At 47.5% G+C, this 15,743-nt stretch overlaps 1 protein-coding gene across 1 annotated transcript in view; it reads right to left on the minus strand.

Annotated features, from left to right (window-relative positions):
- Window positions 1–13,497, minus strand: part of GALNT18 (polypeptide N-acetylgalactosaminyltransferase 18) — a 342,951-nt gene extending 329,454 nt beyond the window's left edge. The window contains exon 1 of the mRNA XM_032853479.1: window positions 13,148–13,497. Within this exon, the coding sequence (XP_032709370.1) occupies window positions 13,148–13,382 (235 nt within the window). The 5' untranslated portion in view covers window positions 13,383–13,497. The remainder of the gene's footprint in view (window positions 1–13,147) is intronic.
- Window positions 13,498–15,743: the final 2,246 nt, after the last annotated feature.

Raw genomic sequence — 15,743 nt, forward strand, 5'->3', positions numbered from 1 at the left:
GTTGTAAAGAATGTATATTAAAATTATACCATCCCACAAAATGCACATTTTGTAGAGGGGGAAGAAAGAAAAGATTAAATTGAGTCTTCTTGACAATTGTCTTAAATCACACCTTCCTGCCTGCAATTGAAATTATAAGTCACGTTGCTTTGAGTTAAATCAAATTCACCCTGGCAGGAAGATAGGCTGCTATGGCTCCAAATCCTGTCAGGAGGTAGAAACACAAGACAACCCAAGTCTCTCCTCCAGGAGACTCTCCTTCCGCCACTGCGGAGAGTCCTTCCCCACCCATCCATCACTGGGGACATGAGACTCTGGCCAGGTAACGGGGCACCTTGCATTATTCTCCCACCAGCCAAGCTTCCTATAAGCACAGCACATTCCTGACATGGTCTGCTGCCCGCTGCCATGCCGAGTGGGTTTTACAAAGCAAATCTTTCTCTACAAACAGGGGCAGGTCCCCAGGCTGGCAGGCTTAGAATTTCGGAGCAGGAAGCAAGTCAGACTGAGACACTTGTGCATTAGCATTAGTTTGGGCTCCCCTCTAAGCTCACTTCTGACCTTCTTGGGCTGGATAGAACTGGGAAAGCCTTAGCACGCACATCATGTCTAATGGCACTGAAACAGGCCTCAGATCTGCTCTTCTAGGCATTTCGAGCAGAGAATATATTTCGAGCAGAGAACATATATATATATATATATGAAGTCCAAGAAGGAAAGATAGTGGAAATGAAGGACAGAGGGAAGGGAGGGAGCCTAAAGGAAAAAATGTGTTTCCTGCCCCCCATTCCTACCCTAGACACAGGCAGGGTGGGGGTGCTTTTCTGCCTGGCATCTCATTTCATCACCACAACAATCCCACAGTGTTAAAGGAGCAACAGCTGTCTTTTCTATAGCTGGGGAAATTGAGGCACAGGACAGTGAAGAGCCTTTTCCAAGGTCACCCAACCTGTAAAGGGCAGTGCTGATTCCAGCCACTGACTGCCTGCACTTTTTCCCACACTAGATGAGAGGCTCAGGTAATTGTTGGTTTTACTTATATCTGAGCTTAATCTCTCCAAATCTTCCCTATTCCACTCCTCTAAATCCTCCTCATTCTTCCAGGATGTGTCATAAGTCCCAATTCCTTGAGGAAGTCCGTTCTGACAATGCACTCTTCTTGCATTGTCTTCTCAGCTTGATTATGAACTTCTTCAAGGAAAGAACCATGACCTGTATATTTTGTCATCTCCCGACATGCCTGCACAGAGTCAAGCCCATGAGAAGTGCTCAGGAAATAGCCACAAAACAGTCTGGATTGATGCCTTTCAAAGCTGGGCTCCTTGGCTCACCCCAGCCAAGGGTTCCCCATTCCTCCCACAGTGGCCTCCAAGGCCTACACAACCTGCTCCTCAACCAGCCCCTCTCTGGCCTCATCCCCCACCCTTTCTCCCATAATCACTCTGCTCTGGCCACACTAGCTACCTTACTATTCCTCTAACACACTGAGCACACTGCTACCCCAGGGTCTTTGCACTGGCCATTCCCTCCACCTAGAAAGCTCTCCCCCAGATAGAGTTCACACCTAACTTTCTCCAAGTCTTTCCTGGTAGGAGAGCTCCAGACCATCTGGTTTAATTGGGACTCTTCAAATTTTTGTCTTTGTTCCACTGAAATATCCTCACTAGGTGCTCAATAAGTGCTAGCTGGATGAGGAACAGAAGGTTCTGAGTATGTGACCAATAGAAAGCAGGAGTACATCCCAGGTCCCTGTCAAATTCCCAGCCACACTGGGGAAAAACAGGAATGTGGAAGCAGGTCTGCAGTTTCTCCCAACCATCTCACGCCCACCCCCACCACCCCACCAGGGCCCAATAAATAATTCCAGCAGTGGTGTCTACCTCTTATATCTGCCCACAGAGCTAGGGGCCCATCATTGCATATACATTACCTGAATATCCCATGTCTTCCATTAAATGGGAAGTTTCTGGCAAACCTGAACATGTCTGCTATTTCTTTTGTATGCACCAGTCCCTTCCATGGTCCCCAACCTGACTCCATGCCCCGAGCCTGGAGGAGCCTCAAAACCCTTAGGTCTGAGTGAGTGGAGGACTTGGTCTTATTCACACTAAGTCCCCTCCTGAAGAAAGCTATACCGATGGCTTCTGGAGCCATGCATGGAGCCTCTCTCAGATTTCCTGAGCTCTCCATCCCAGACAGCTCCTGGCACAGGCATCCTTCTGTGTCTCCAGGGAAGGATACTAGCAAAACAGTCACTTGGTAACCCATCTCATGGCCTTGCTTCTCTCAGGAATCCTTCCAATCTCATCTGCAACCTTTCTGCTGAAAGTAAGAGATAAGCCTGTTTTCCCTCCATCAGGATCACTGGAGTAGGAAAACAAGAGGATCACTGGCCCCTTACGAAGGGGGCTTCACAGAGAAAATAGGGTTTTATCTCATAGTAACTGCATGATCTTGGACAGAGAACTACAGTCGCTGAGCTTTAATTTCCTCCTCTGCAGAACAGGGGGGTAACAATATCCCACAAGGTTGCTTACAAGGTTAAAACGAGGTAACATGAGTGATGCATTTAGCACCTAATAGATGCTCAACAAACATTAATTCTCTTCCTTTTCCCAGCTCTTCTCCAGATAAGTGCAGGCCTATTTCTTCCTCACTGGTTCCTTTTTCCAATTTTTGAATCACTGATAGAAGTCTTTTTATCCACTTTCCACTGGATTTCCCTGCTAACATAAATCTCCACAGTCTAGTAAAATATTTTTTTAAGCCTGGCCCAACTACAGACTTGAAGGGTCTACCTCATAATCCCAACACGGTATACTTTCCTCCAAACGGTCTTTTAGAAAATAAAGCAAATCAGAGGATTTGTTTATTATTAAGCTGAGATTTAGATGTGAAAGAAACCATAAAAGTTAAAAGACTCACTTTTCCAAGCCCTTGAACTGAGAGGCAGGTGTAAAGCTCTCCCACACCCCTCCCATTCCTCCGTGGCCCCTTCTGTCTCATCAGGGAAATATTACGATGATTAGTTAGACAAACCCTACCCCGTTTGTCAAGATCCTTTGAGGCAGAAACCACATAAACACCAAGGATCATAACTACAATAAAAAGAAACCAGAAAACCCCTCTACTCTGGGACCCTAACCAAGGCAGAGCTAAATAAATCTGTAGCAGAAAATCAAGAAGGATCTTCCACATGGATAATAGAAAATGTCACCAGCATAAAGAGGAAGAGAGATTAGTTCAATAAAGGAATAAAGTCACATTTGTGGGTCTCAAGTAAGATTTTTGCTTACTTTTAACTTCCCAGCATATAACTCACAAGGTTATTAATACAGACTCCTACTGTTTTGGGCAAATAAACAGCTGCTGATATTTTGTGCCCAAACCACTTTATTAGAGTTTTCCTTTACAGCAATTGTTTTTTCCTTTCCAAATCCTGAGAGGCTCAGACAGCTAAAAAACAGAGTGCCAAGGCAGGAGGAATAATAAAGGAGAGAGGAAGCAGCCTGTATGGGCAGAGAGAATGGGGCAGGGGCTACTGGGACCCTCAGTGTCCTCTTTACAACACTTGGACAAAGTCAACATTCAAGAGTAGAAAGCAGAAGACCGGATAGAGTGCAGTCAGAAGGGCTGTTTTTGACTTGATGCAAAGAGTTGCCATTGAACAGAATTTACCAGCGTGAGAAGATAAAGATAACCAACCATCTGGGTTTGCCCAGGCTGGAGGTGCCTGGACCCAGGAATTACAGTTTTAAAACATGGGAAATCCTGGGCAAATGGAATGAGAAGACACATGACCATGCCAGTGAATAGGAAAGCACCCAGCACAGCACCTAGCACACGGTAAGTGCTCCCAAGTCCCAAGAAGAACTGGAATGAGCTCTAGCTTGCAGATAGCATGCTCTGCTTCTCTCACAGGATGGTTCCTGGGGGCTTATGATAATCCTAGCAGACCCACAATGATCCAAGAGAAAGGGTCCTCCATGGCCTCTGGAGCCCGACTGCACTCACCTACATGACAACAAACCAAGCCACCTGCCTGCCTGGCTCCCGCCCCCCACCAGTCTTCCACTTGACCTGATGAGGCCTCCTCTGAGCTTACACCTGAACACAGCTTTCAGTAGAATGATCTCCTGGTCCTCTCTGTGTAATTTTCACCTTTTTCTTTTCTTCTGTAGAGGATATATATACTAGGCATAGTTCCCCTTCTTGTCTCCACCACTATTAGCTGTGTGACCTTGGGCAAACTCTATGTCTTAAGTCTCCATGCATCAATGTTCTCACCTCTGAAACTCTCTGTCCATGTTGTGGAGATAAAAAGCAATCATGTAAAAGAAAAAAAAAAAGTTATGGCTAGCATCTAGTCCAGTGCCTGACACACAGGAGAACTCTTCCTCTGTGCCTCCTGATACAATCAATCTTCAATACTTTGTGTGCTTGTTGCTCTTAAAATAAACCAAGGATTTGGCTAAGATTCTTATTTGTCACTTCTGGAGCTTCAAATCCTTTCTTAGCTTTCTTACTCTTATATTCTTTGGCTCAAGCAATTTTGGAACTGTCCTCCTGAGTCCCAGATGCCATTGACATGACATTTATTAGCCCAGGTTTCAGATCATGTCCTATCCAGATCCCTGAATTATGTACCCATTCCTCTGGGATCTCAATGGCCTTTAATGGCCTCTCCCAGGGGCCAGAGATGGACGGGTAAGGCAAACAAGTCGCCACTGCTGCTTGAAATGCAATACCCAACAATCTTAAACAGGGGGCTCTATCTCTGTCTTAAACTCTGGACCATGGTGCAGTGCAGCCATTCATTCCAAAGGGTTAGCTCTAGGTCTCTTCTTCAGGTGTAACTTTTCATTGCTCTCATCCATACCAAGGAGTGGGGTATCGCTGTCACTTCTCTGAATCTTCCCAAACATGGTACTTTTGTGAACTCTTGAAGGGAAGTAGTAACAAAACGTAGCCCAGAGGACCGTTGTCTGTTGGTTCTAATGCTGTTTCAGCAGTGACATCATACAGGAAACCCGTCACGGTCTCATGGGGGCTGGACATTTAGGGCTTTCAGAAAAGTTCCCAAAAGCAAACCTTCACAAAACTGACACTGAACGTTGGACAGTGAAAGAGCTACATTCAAACCTCATACCCACTGGGATGATTCGTCCTAGCAAATACAGTTGAATCCCTAATTGTGTAGCCAGAAAAAAACTGCCAAAGCATTACTATGCACATAATCAGGAATCGTCTTGCTTCAAGTTCTAGCTGGCTGCACTCAGCTGGGTCCATAAAAAGTACACAGACCCACACATAAGATTCCAGAAGAGCAGTCGTTTCCAATCACCACCACGACAAATTTTATATCAGAACAGTTGTGCAGTAATTTGTTATTAACAATAATTTAAGTACCAAAACATATGACTGATTAGGTTTAACTAATACGTTGAAAGGATTTCAAGGTTATCACGTTGTCTTGCATACTAATATGCTTTGTGGAGTGGGAGAGAAAGGGGCAGAGTGAGAACGAATGCCCCGTGTCGTGACATGCTTCATCCTCGCCCCGCCCCGGGGCATGCGCCCTGCATGTGGAGGCACGCGTGTGAGGAAAGGGAAAACAGCAAGCACTTCTGTGCTCGCACACTGCAGTGTGGAGTGGAGCTGACTCTGACCCCAAAGGCAGAGCGAGATTTGATAAGTTGATGATCGTAGGCCCCACGGAATAATCCAATCGCTACATAGTTCAAGAACCTTCGGCCCTAGAGAGACATGCAAGGCCAGCATTCATTTCATCTGGATCATAAGGAGCAGACCTAACCCACCCCATCCCTTGCTCTCTCCTGCAGTTGCCCATGTCACATTTATGGACTTCTGCCCCTCCGTCTTCATGCGTAATCCTCTTTCTCCCAAAATCCCATCTTGCTCCCTTCTGGCTACATTCATCACTCATTCAGCCTGGTGCTTCCCCAAAGAACCTTCTGTGTGACATCACCTCCAGCTAGACTGCCTTCCTATATGCTTCTCCACGGGGCAGCCATCTGTCCCAAACTCTTGGATAGAACCCAAGCAATGAAAAAGGACAACAATCTGAAAGAGACCTTCCAGCCCCCCAATCCAGGCAATAGCCCATTCAGTTATCCAAATTAAGTGAAGTGAACTTCTTCAGGATGGTAATGAAGATGGTCCAGCAACCCTGTACATGGCTCTGAATCCCATGAATACCTTTGGAAAAACACAGACCCGCCTAACCCAAGTGACCGAAGCTGACCTACAAGGCCTTCACAAACCAGAGAACCAGACTGTGGCTCAACAACATTTCATTCTGAATTCTCCTTGAGATTCTACATCAACCTACTTATCAAGGGCAAATAACAATTTATGTCAAGTGAGTGGGAAAGAATGTGGAATGCGTTTACTTTACAGCCTACATACTTTTGGATAAAAATGAAAAGTCTTTGGCCATGGGAAAAAGTTGTATTCTTTGGCAAGGTTTTCCTACTCCACAAAGATGTGGTCTGGGGCTATTAATAAAGGTAATTGAACTCAACTTCTAAATCCTGCTTTTGCAATCTCTCAAAATATCAATCACTGTTACTAATATAATTTCACATGCCACAGTTCATTCCAAAGGACAAATAGCTTTACTGTCTAAATGACACCCTTTCCTCAAATAAACTCCAAGTATTCAGCAAACATCGTATCCTCCTCTTTACAATCCTGCCAAGCCAGGGATCAGATGAGAAGGACACCACCCAATTCTCGGTGACATCCAAAAGCTACAGGGGACAAAAAAAATTAGCTCCCAACACCCAGATCTAGGACATTTTCTGACTTTTAGGGACCACGTATGCTTTGTAATCACAGTGAGCAACCTGTTTTTACTGACCTAATGCACATTAATATGCACATAATATGCCTAACAAACTTTTAGGAAACGAAAAGCAGTTAATAATCCATTTCTCCCATTGTTGGGATGATCTTGACTCAGTGAAGTAAGATAATGGACTTGGAAATTAGTCATATAATGTAATACTTTATTAATCATGGTATTCAGAAGGGTAAATAGATATTATAAGAACACTACCCAGGAATTCAATTTCCTTTTAGATTTGTTTACTCTCTTGAATTCTTTATGCTACCATCATCCCTCACAAAAATGTAACAGTCTGATCTTTCTTTTTTTCCCAAAACAGTGATTTTCAACCTTTTTTTAGAAAAGAAGCAGAGCCTTTTTAAAAATATTTTATAGAATACCAAATATAAGACAGATGAAGGAGGAGATACACTAGCTACAAGGAGGGGAGAGGGTGGGTGCAGGAGAGGTCCAGGAGACTTCACTTGACCCTTTTATTTCTCAGGTCCCAGATCCAACCTTCTAGAAGCCTGGGGCTCCTGGGGCCAGAGTGTGAAAAACACTGCCCTAAGTCACCCATGTAAAGCAAAAACTATGTATATAATATAGAATACAGGCAGTATATGTATATATATATTATATATATATATATATGTATGTGCACATATATATATATATATATATATTTGGTGATCTACATAAATAAAACATATATATAAAATACACAAACACTGATATCCCAAGGGAAAAACTGGCAGAAGACATGAATACATGGCAAAAACCAACACGGGTTGGGGAGGATACTAACTGTACAGTAATCAAAGGAGTACCGATGAAAAGAACACTTGCCAGTGATTACATTTGCCCAGAATAAGTTTAATGGTAACACCCAAGGTGGGACAGGCACCGTGAAACTGGTACAGTAATACCTTGCTGGTGACCACGTGGAAAGATTTTGAAAAAAAATCTTTCATCAAAATGTCCATACTCTTTGAGTCAGTAGTAATCCCACTTCTAGAAACAGATACTTTAAAAATAGTTCAAAAGAAGAAAAGCGAGGTGAAGATGTTTATTTCTGCATTAATTATAGTAGAAAAGCCAATGTTCAATAATGGGGAAGTGGCTAAATCAATAATTGATGATGGAATATTAGGCAGTCATTAAAAATATAGTACAAGTTCTCTTTAAAAACCATCCACTTAGTTACCTCTCCAGAGGAAGCACACCTTCAGTCCCCCTTCTAGACAACAAGCCCCGAGATGCCTTTGTCCTTCTGCAGTAGCTTTTCTCTCCTACCACACCCCAACTCACACCTCCAGCTAACAATTGAGTTGTATGCGTACCAACAGTCCCCTGAGTTTGTTCCCAAATGTGTTTATATTTTTGGTACTTGTCACTGTAACAGCATAATTTAATTACATATTCTATAAACCAATGGAATATGACTGCTAAGAAAATGAGAGTTGTTGTTTCGAAGAAAATTCATTTCGCTGCTTTGGAAAGACTTTGTAAAGCTAGTCACTTACATAGCAGTCCAACTGCATATGAGCAAAATCACTGCAAAGGAAAAGACAAAAGTCATAAAGATTTAGGCTACTAACATGGAGATTGCTTCATAAGCATCTTTAAGTTCTTAGTGAGTTTTAAAGAAAACAGAACTAGGAATCAGTCTCCGTAAGCAGGACATTGTGGGCGTGGTTTATGCAAGGAAGATGAAGATCAGAAAGGCAGCTGGCCCACCCAGCCCAAAGACAAAGCCTTGGCCTTAACATCAAAAGGTTGGCAAGTGAATGTACAACACATTCAAAAACAATATGAAAATAAAATATTTAATACACATGTGCAATATTTTGTTTCATTCTCCTCTTTGCCGGGTTTTTCCGTTAACTAACTTAAACCCCAATTGTATTGAATAAGAGGCATTCTGTTGTCCTTTAAAAGCAAGTCTACATGACAGGGTCCAGGAGTGTCTTGATTCACCCCTATATCCAACATCACCTCCCCGGTGTGCTACCTGGTACTTATTAGGTCTCCAATAAATAAAAACTGAATCAATAAACTATGTAGCAAAGAGGAACAAAAGGCTTGTAACAAGAAGCAAGCTGAAAAAAAGCAAAATATAAAATTACAGGCAAACCATGACTCCACCCTTGTTTTTAAATATGGAGGCAAATGGGCAAAGTTCGAAGGGAATGTTCCAAAATGCAAAACAGTTGGGTCAGAGTAGAATGCATTAGAGGCAGTTTTATACATCATTAAGCATTTTCTTCAATATTGGCACGTTCTTTTTTTTTTTTTAAAGATTTTATTTATTTATTTGTCAGAGAGAGAGAGGGAGAGAGAGCGAGCACAGGCAGACAGAATGGCAGGCAGAGGCAGAGGGAGAAGCAGGCTCCCCGATGAGCAAGGAGGCCGATGTGGTACTCGATCCCAGGACGCTGGGATCATGACCCGAGCCGAAGGCAGCTGCTTAACCAACTGAGCCACCCAGGCGTCCCAATATTGGCACGTTCTTTACAGATTCAAAAAGGTACTAATCAAGAAAAGGAGAAAGCTATTTTAGGTTCTACTGAACTTCCAAAATAAGAATCGCACCAACACTGCCGTCCCCCGTCAGTCTCGCAGACACATAGGCCTCCTTCAGCACACCCTCTGCCTCAACCACCTCCAGCAATCCATCCTTCTCCTCCAAAGAGCAAACCTGTACTAACACAGGTTTCGTGTCTCTAATCCAACAAGATGCTATTTTTGAAATCTGGAGCTATACACCCTCTCGTTTACCATAGATTTGGTTTAAAAAAAAAATTCTCAAAACTGCAATTTACATTCCCAAGAGATTCCCAAACACCATCTAATTAAATCATTCAATCAGAAAACAAATTAAAATGAAATATCACTGCAACCCCCAAGAGGAAAATAAACTTTTCAGTCATGACTAGAACAGACCTCTAGGGTGATGCTCCAAAGCCTCTTCTAATTGCAAGTCCTATGGAACATTCTGCTGAACATTTTGTGACATTTGCAGTTTCCGGGACAACTTTCCTTCCAAAGCAAAGAGGAGCCTGAGCAAGGCTCCAAAGCAAAACATATTCCTTCGAGAATGGAGATGCTTTCATTAACAACTAGCTGGTGCACTGGGCACCCACACTGTGTACTTACTCTACCAAGCATTCATCCATCCAACATCTGCTCTGTAGGATGTGCCGGGAACTGTCCTGGGTACTCCGCGGACACTTCTTTAGTGAATGTAACCTCTGCCTCTTAGCATGAGATAAAACAAAACCTAGAGCTTCCTGAGTTTATCTATGGAAGAGTCTCGAAGTGGGTAGGCTAGGACTTCAACATTCCTTGGCCATCCTCCAAGGTCTCTCATTCTGACACCCACTCCCATCATCAAGTAACTCCAGGGGAGCACTGCTCCCCCTGTGCTCTGCTGGCCCTCTAAGGACACAGTATAGGACGTGGTGAAGACGTGGTGAAGAACACAGACTCCAAAGAAGCCACATAAGCTGGGTTTCAATGCCCAAACTGCCACGTACTGGTGATGTGACCCGAGATAAATCACATAATCTCCCCACCTGTAAAATAGAGTTAATATTACCCATCTTATAGGGTTGTAATGATTAAATTAGTCCATATACAGAAAGTACTTAGAATGGTACCGGGCACATAATGGGTGTTATATAATTTTCAGTTGTTATCATTATCCCTTCCCCACTCCCCCAGCTCAGCAGACTAAACTGGGTTGCTCAAAGGGCTGAGGAAATGACAGTGAATACACACGAACAGTTCACATCACTAATTACAAGAGTCTGATTGTCCTTTCCCACCCTCTGCCTTCAGAGAGCTGCACTTGGCCAGTCCCAAACTTGCAGACCTCTTACTTAAATCAAGTAAATCCCTAAGTTTACTTAATTCCCTGCATCCTAGCTCTGGATGGCTCCAGCACCATTGGGACAGCTGTCACCGGTCATCACTACACCATCGCAACACAACCAACCAAGTAATCTCTGCCCTCTACCTGCCTCCTGTCTAGTCTTCCCCAAGTCACTGACCTTTCCCCACTGGTCTACCGGTTGTGGCTTCTGCCTTTCTGTCCTGAGAATCTGGGCATTTCTGAATATCCATAGGAGTCCTAATACAGTCAGGGCACATATACAAGAGAACTTTACCAACCATGTCTTCAGAACCCTGTTCTGTCTTTGCTTCTTATTTCTCCCAATTTTTTCAGGTATATCTTTTAAAGTTCAGAACAATGCACAGTTATAAGGTTTCTTGAGAACAAAATCACAAAGGCTCCTTTCAGCTTCAACACTGTACTCACTTTCATGTAGAGCCTTATAAATCATGTGACATGGTCCACATTCAACATGATAGGGGCTACTCTGTGATGAGCTCATGGGTTAACAATGTCTCCTCACTGCTTCCCAAAGTAGTACCTGGCTCACCTCCTCCCTGAGCAGACTGGAAAGCACAAGCGAACCATTTTTCCAGGAATATATATATATATATATATATATATATACAAAAAAAATACATATATATATACATATGTATACACACACACACACACACACACACACACATACAGAGAGAGAGAGAGAATCTGTGAATGAAAATCTCTCAAAATCTGTGGGCAAACTGGAAACGTCAAAGTAAGGTACAGCCTTGTGTCTCCCTGGGAACATTCTGAATCACCCTGGGGCAAACACTGTACTTCTATTGCTGATTAATTGTCAGTCCGGACCCATGGGATGGAAAAAGTAAGAAAGAGCAGCAACAGGAGCCATCAGATAGATAAATTGGTCTGCCAAGTCCAGTGCCAGTTTGAGAGGCAGAGGCAGGTATGAAGGAGAAGCTGCCTGGGGTCTCCTTTGCTAAAAAGTGCCCCCAGGCCCTGGGCTTGGTTTGAAGTCATCAGTTAGAAAGCACAAGCCTTAAGTGCACCTCTCCAGCCCTCACGGGAACCTTCTCTGGGACATGTGGGGAAATATACCAACTGTGAACACAGCAGCTATCCCAACCTTGGCAGGGGCAGCGGGGGCAAAAGCAGATCCAGACACCCACTCTGTAAATGAAAGTGCTCCTGGGGGAGAAAGGTTTCCATTCAACTAAATATTTGCCCAGGTCTGCTGGGTAGTGGCCGCAGAGCCTGGCTGGCCTGCCAGGTTTACAGGTGAACAAGACTCCCTGCCTTTAAGTAGCTCACACGCCTGGGAGAGAGCGGGGAAGCGGGGAGGTGAAGAAAAGAGAAGTGTGAACGTGTGAGACGCGCGCGTGAGTGCACACCCAGCACCAGTGCCCCGCGGTATGGGGATCTCTCCATCGCCTGCCTCTGACAGCACATCAGACGGGGTCTCCTCGGGAGAGCTCCCGTACCTCACCCTCCCCTTGGCTCCAGCCCTGGTCTGGGTGGAGCACAACCACCTCGCGCAACCTTAGACTCCAGACCCACGCCAAGCGAGTCTGTCTGCTCTGCCCCAACAGCTCCCTGGGCCTGGGAGTGGAGCTACAGGAGGGAAGGGCCTTCACCGGGCCCGCCGGGAAGGCACAGGCCAGGATGGGTTCTCTGGGTCCCGGGCGGATGCGCCACCGCCGCGGACAGAGCTCCAGGCTCCTACCCCGAGTGGACACCTGCTCCTGGAGAGGGTCTTGGACCGGTTGGCTGTGGTGGGGGTGGGGACTGCTATAGGTGGACCGCACCCCCAGCCAGAGATTCCCCCTGCATTTCCAACCGCCTCCGGACGGCGCACAGCAGGGCTCGGTCTGGGTCTACGCAATCTTCCCAGCCCCGTCTTGTCCCGCAGCCTGTGGGTTCTAAATGCCAAAGACTGGGGCCGCGCGAGCCATCTCGCCCTGGGCCCTTACAGGGGCCAAATGAGCTCCACGGTCCGCGCCTGCTCTCTCCTGCACACACACAAACATTCACCTACACACACTCTGAGGCGGACCTCTGTGTGATGCCGAGAGCCGGCGAGCAACCAGCCCGGAGTCTCAGGCACATTTGGACACGTGCGCAGCGCGCCCCCACACCGCCAGTGAGCTGCACACACCCGCGCGTGGAGCCCCGCACACACACGTGTGCCCCGGAGAAGCGCGCACCGCCGCGGACAGCGAGGGTCTCCCACGCAGGAGAGAGCGCACCCGCAGCCCCCGAAGCGTCTGCGGCCTCGGACCCCGCGGCCGCTGGCCCCATGCTCATCCGCCCCAGCGCACCGCCCCCCGCCCGCCCCGCCCCGGCCGTGCTGGGCACTCCCGGGCCTTGTGAGCCGCCCAAGTTTCCCGGGGCGCCGGTACCTTGAATATGCTGCTTGATGACATTCTCCAGGTGGTCCAACCGTTCAATAATCTTCAGGGTGTCCCCTTTGTCTTCCTCCAGCTTCTTGTCAGGCGCCGGCTCCTGCCCCCGCACATACACGCTGGCGATGTAGTTGGTGACCCAGCCCACGTAGAGCAGACATATGATGTTGGTCATGCCGCTCAGGATCACGCAAGTGGACACCAAAGTTTTGGTCTTCCTGGTGCACACCATTCTGGGCTCCCTCCTCCATATAGAGCTCCCGGGGGACCCTCCTAGCAGCGCGCCGGCACTCCCCCGCGCGCACACCCCCCAGCCGGGCCCCGAAGGCTGGGCGCCCGAGCACCTGAGTCCCGAGGTCCTCCGCAGCTCGGGCTGCTCGCGGTGGAGCCGCCGTGCCCAAGTTTGGAGCTCCCGCCGCTGGCCACCCGGAGAGAGAGCTTGACAAAGGAAATGAGGTGGATTTTTTTTTCCAAATTAAAAATCTCCGAGCCCTTCTGGAAGCGGTCACGGGTGGCCGGCAGCCGCACGCCCGGATACGAGCATCTGGGAAACTTTGCCACAGCCTGGGTCCGCGGCCGCGCCGTTTCCCATCGCCAGGCGCGGGTTGCCTAGGCGGTCCGACCGGCCCGCGCTGCTGGAAGGACGGCGGCGGCGGCGGCGGCGGCGGCGGCAGCGGCAGCGGCGGCGGGGAGAGCGGCGGAGCAGAGCGGCCCGGCCCCTCCGAGCGACAAGCGCCGCCACCAATCGCGCTCCGGCTCGGGAGAGGGGCCGGTGTTGGGCGGCCGCGGACCAACGAGGAGGGCGCGGGGGGGCGGAGTCCGGCCCCCGGGCCCCACCTGCTGGCCGCCCCTGGCTCCCGCCCTCCAGGGACGCGCCTGAGCCTCCATCCGCGCCCGCGCTGGCTACCCCAGACCCGAGACTCCCGGAGAGGGCGCGCCGCCAAGCTCAGCCCCGAGGTCCGCAGATTCCTCCTCTAGGGAGTCCCAGCTCTGGCTCTTGCGCCCGCACCTCCGGTCTTCGCGGGGTCGCGCGGCTCAGCGCCCCTCAGCGGGGCTCTTCTCGCCCGGGACCCACCGGCCAACTCCTCGTCCCCCTTTCTGGTTGCCGGGAAGCACAGAGGCCAGGGAAGCTTGGGCGGGATCGTCTGACTAGTCTTGCCCTTGGTCAGGCCCCGTGGGCATCCACTTCTTCCCTAGCCTCACTTCGACCTCTGCCTGTCCCAAGCCCTCTGTCTGTGGGCCCCCTGAATGTCTCCAGACTTGGCAACTGTCAAAGGAGCTAACCCTCCCGGGAATCTCCCAGATTTTGGACCACCACTAACAACACCAAACCCCTGGAAGAATTTTGCCCCATCTAGATTTTTTTTTTTTTTAAGTCTGCACAGCTCCCAGAACAAAACAGTGCCCTGTAACCCAGTTGTCATCCATGGGGACCAATCTCCTGTCAGTGCATAGGGGTAAATCCTGCACAGCAATGTCCCCCGGGTGGGGGGAGGGGACACAGAGGCTACAGAGGCACGGGGTGGAATTGTGCTGTGAACTGTAAAGTCCCTATGCATGCTGTTTGTAACTGGTGTTAGAGAGGACAGAACTGTGACTGACAGCAAAGGGACATGGCTGGGCTCTAATGGCTGACACTATTTTATTTGTTATAAGAGCAAATATACTTATTCAGATTATCCCCTTCTGCTGAAGTCACTTCTTTTCAGCATCTGAAGAGAAATCCTCTAAACAAAGACTCTTTAAAACACAGATTCATATCATTTTCCCCATCCGTGGGGACATTTCCTCCGTCTGAAGAGTCAGGGAGGCAGCCCGCTGCATGGTTACCTTGTACCCCAGCACCCCAATGGGCCAGGTTGCTACCTGGCCCCACAAAGGAGGGAGGGCAAAAAACCAAAGAAAGGGTACTTTATGGCCAACAACCAGGAGCTGATCGACCAGTGCTTTGCTTACAAAACCCCCCAAAATATGCTGTGGCACCAACTGGAAGATTTCTCTTCATCCATAGCTGAAAACGAGTTTGGAAGAGAGTAGAGGAGGATAGTATGTATGTGTCCATATGTGTGACAGAGGAAGACACACACACACTCATCTTTTTCTGAAAAATAAAGGTAAAGAAATCTAGAACCAGGAGGGAATAAAACCTGCCTCTCCCTTTCTCCTCCGGATATATAATCAGCTCCCAAATGAAGAGTCTGGACTTTCTCCCGGCTGGATGAATTTACAAGCACTGGCCTTGAGTACAGTTAATGGCAAGGGTCTAACTCTTCCTCTTGTCATGCACCCTGTCCCAGGAGAAGCCCTGGAAGTTCGTCTCTTCCCAGGATCTTCCTGCACCACCCCAGGGCTAGACAGGGAGGGGGCAATACTCATTTTTCACATTCTTAATGGGAGGGAAAAAAACCCCAACTTTAAAAATAAGGTTTAAGGCAAAAACAAAGTGCATTGTGTAACCTTAAATTTTTGTTCTTATCCTCTAAGAGAATTTGTAACTGTGGAGGGGATGAATGCAACAAAAGAAGGCAGAACAGGTTCTCCTCTCTAAAAGGTCACTGGGGCAAGATGACCAGTTCAAAAAATATTCACTGGA

Source organism: Lontra canadensis, unplaced genomic scaffold (genome assembly GCF_010015895.1).
Source record: "Lontra canadensis isolate GAN:19392208 unplaced genomic scaffold, GSC_riverotter_1.0 scaffold7, whole genome shotgun sequence".
Lineage (NCBI taxonomy): Eukaryota > Metazoa > Chordata > Mammalia > Carnivora > Mustelidae > Lontra > Lontra canadensis.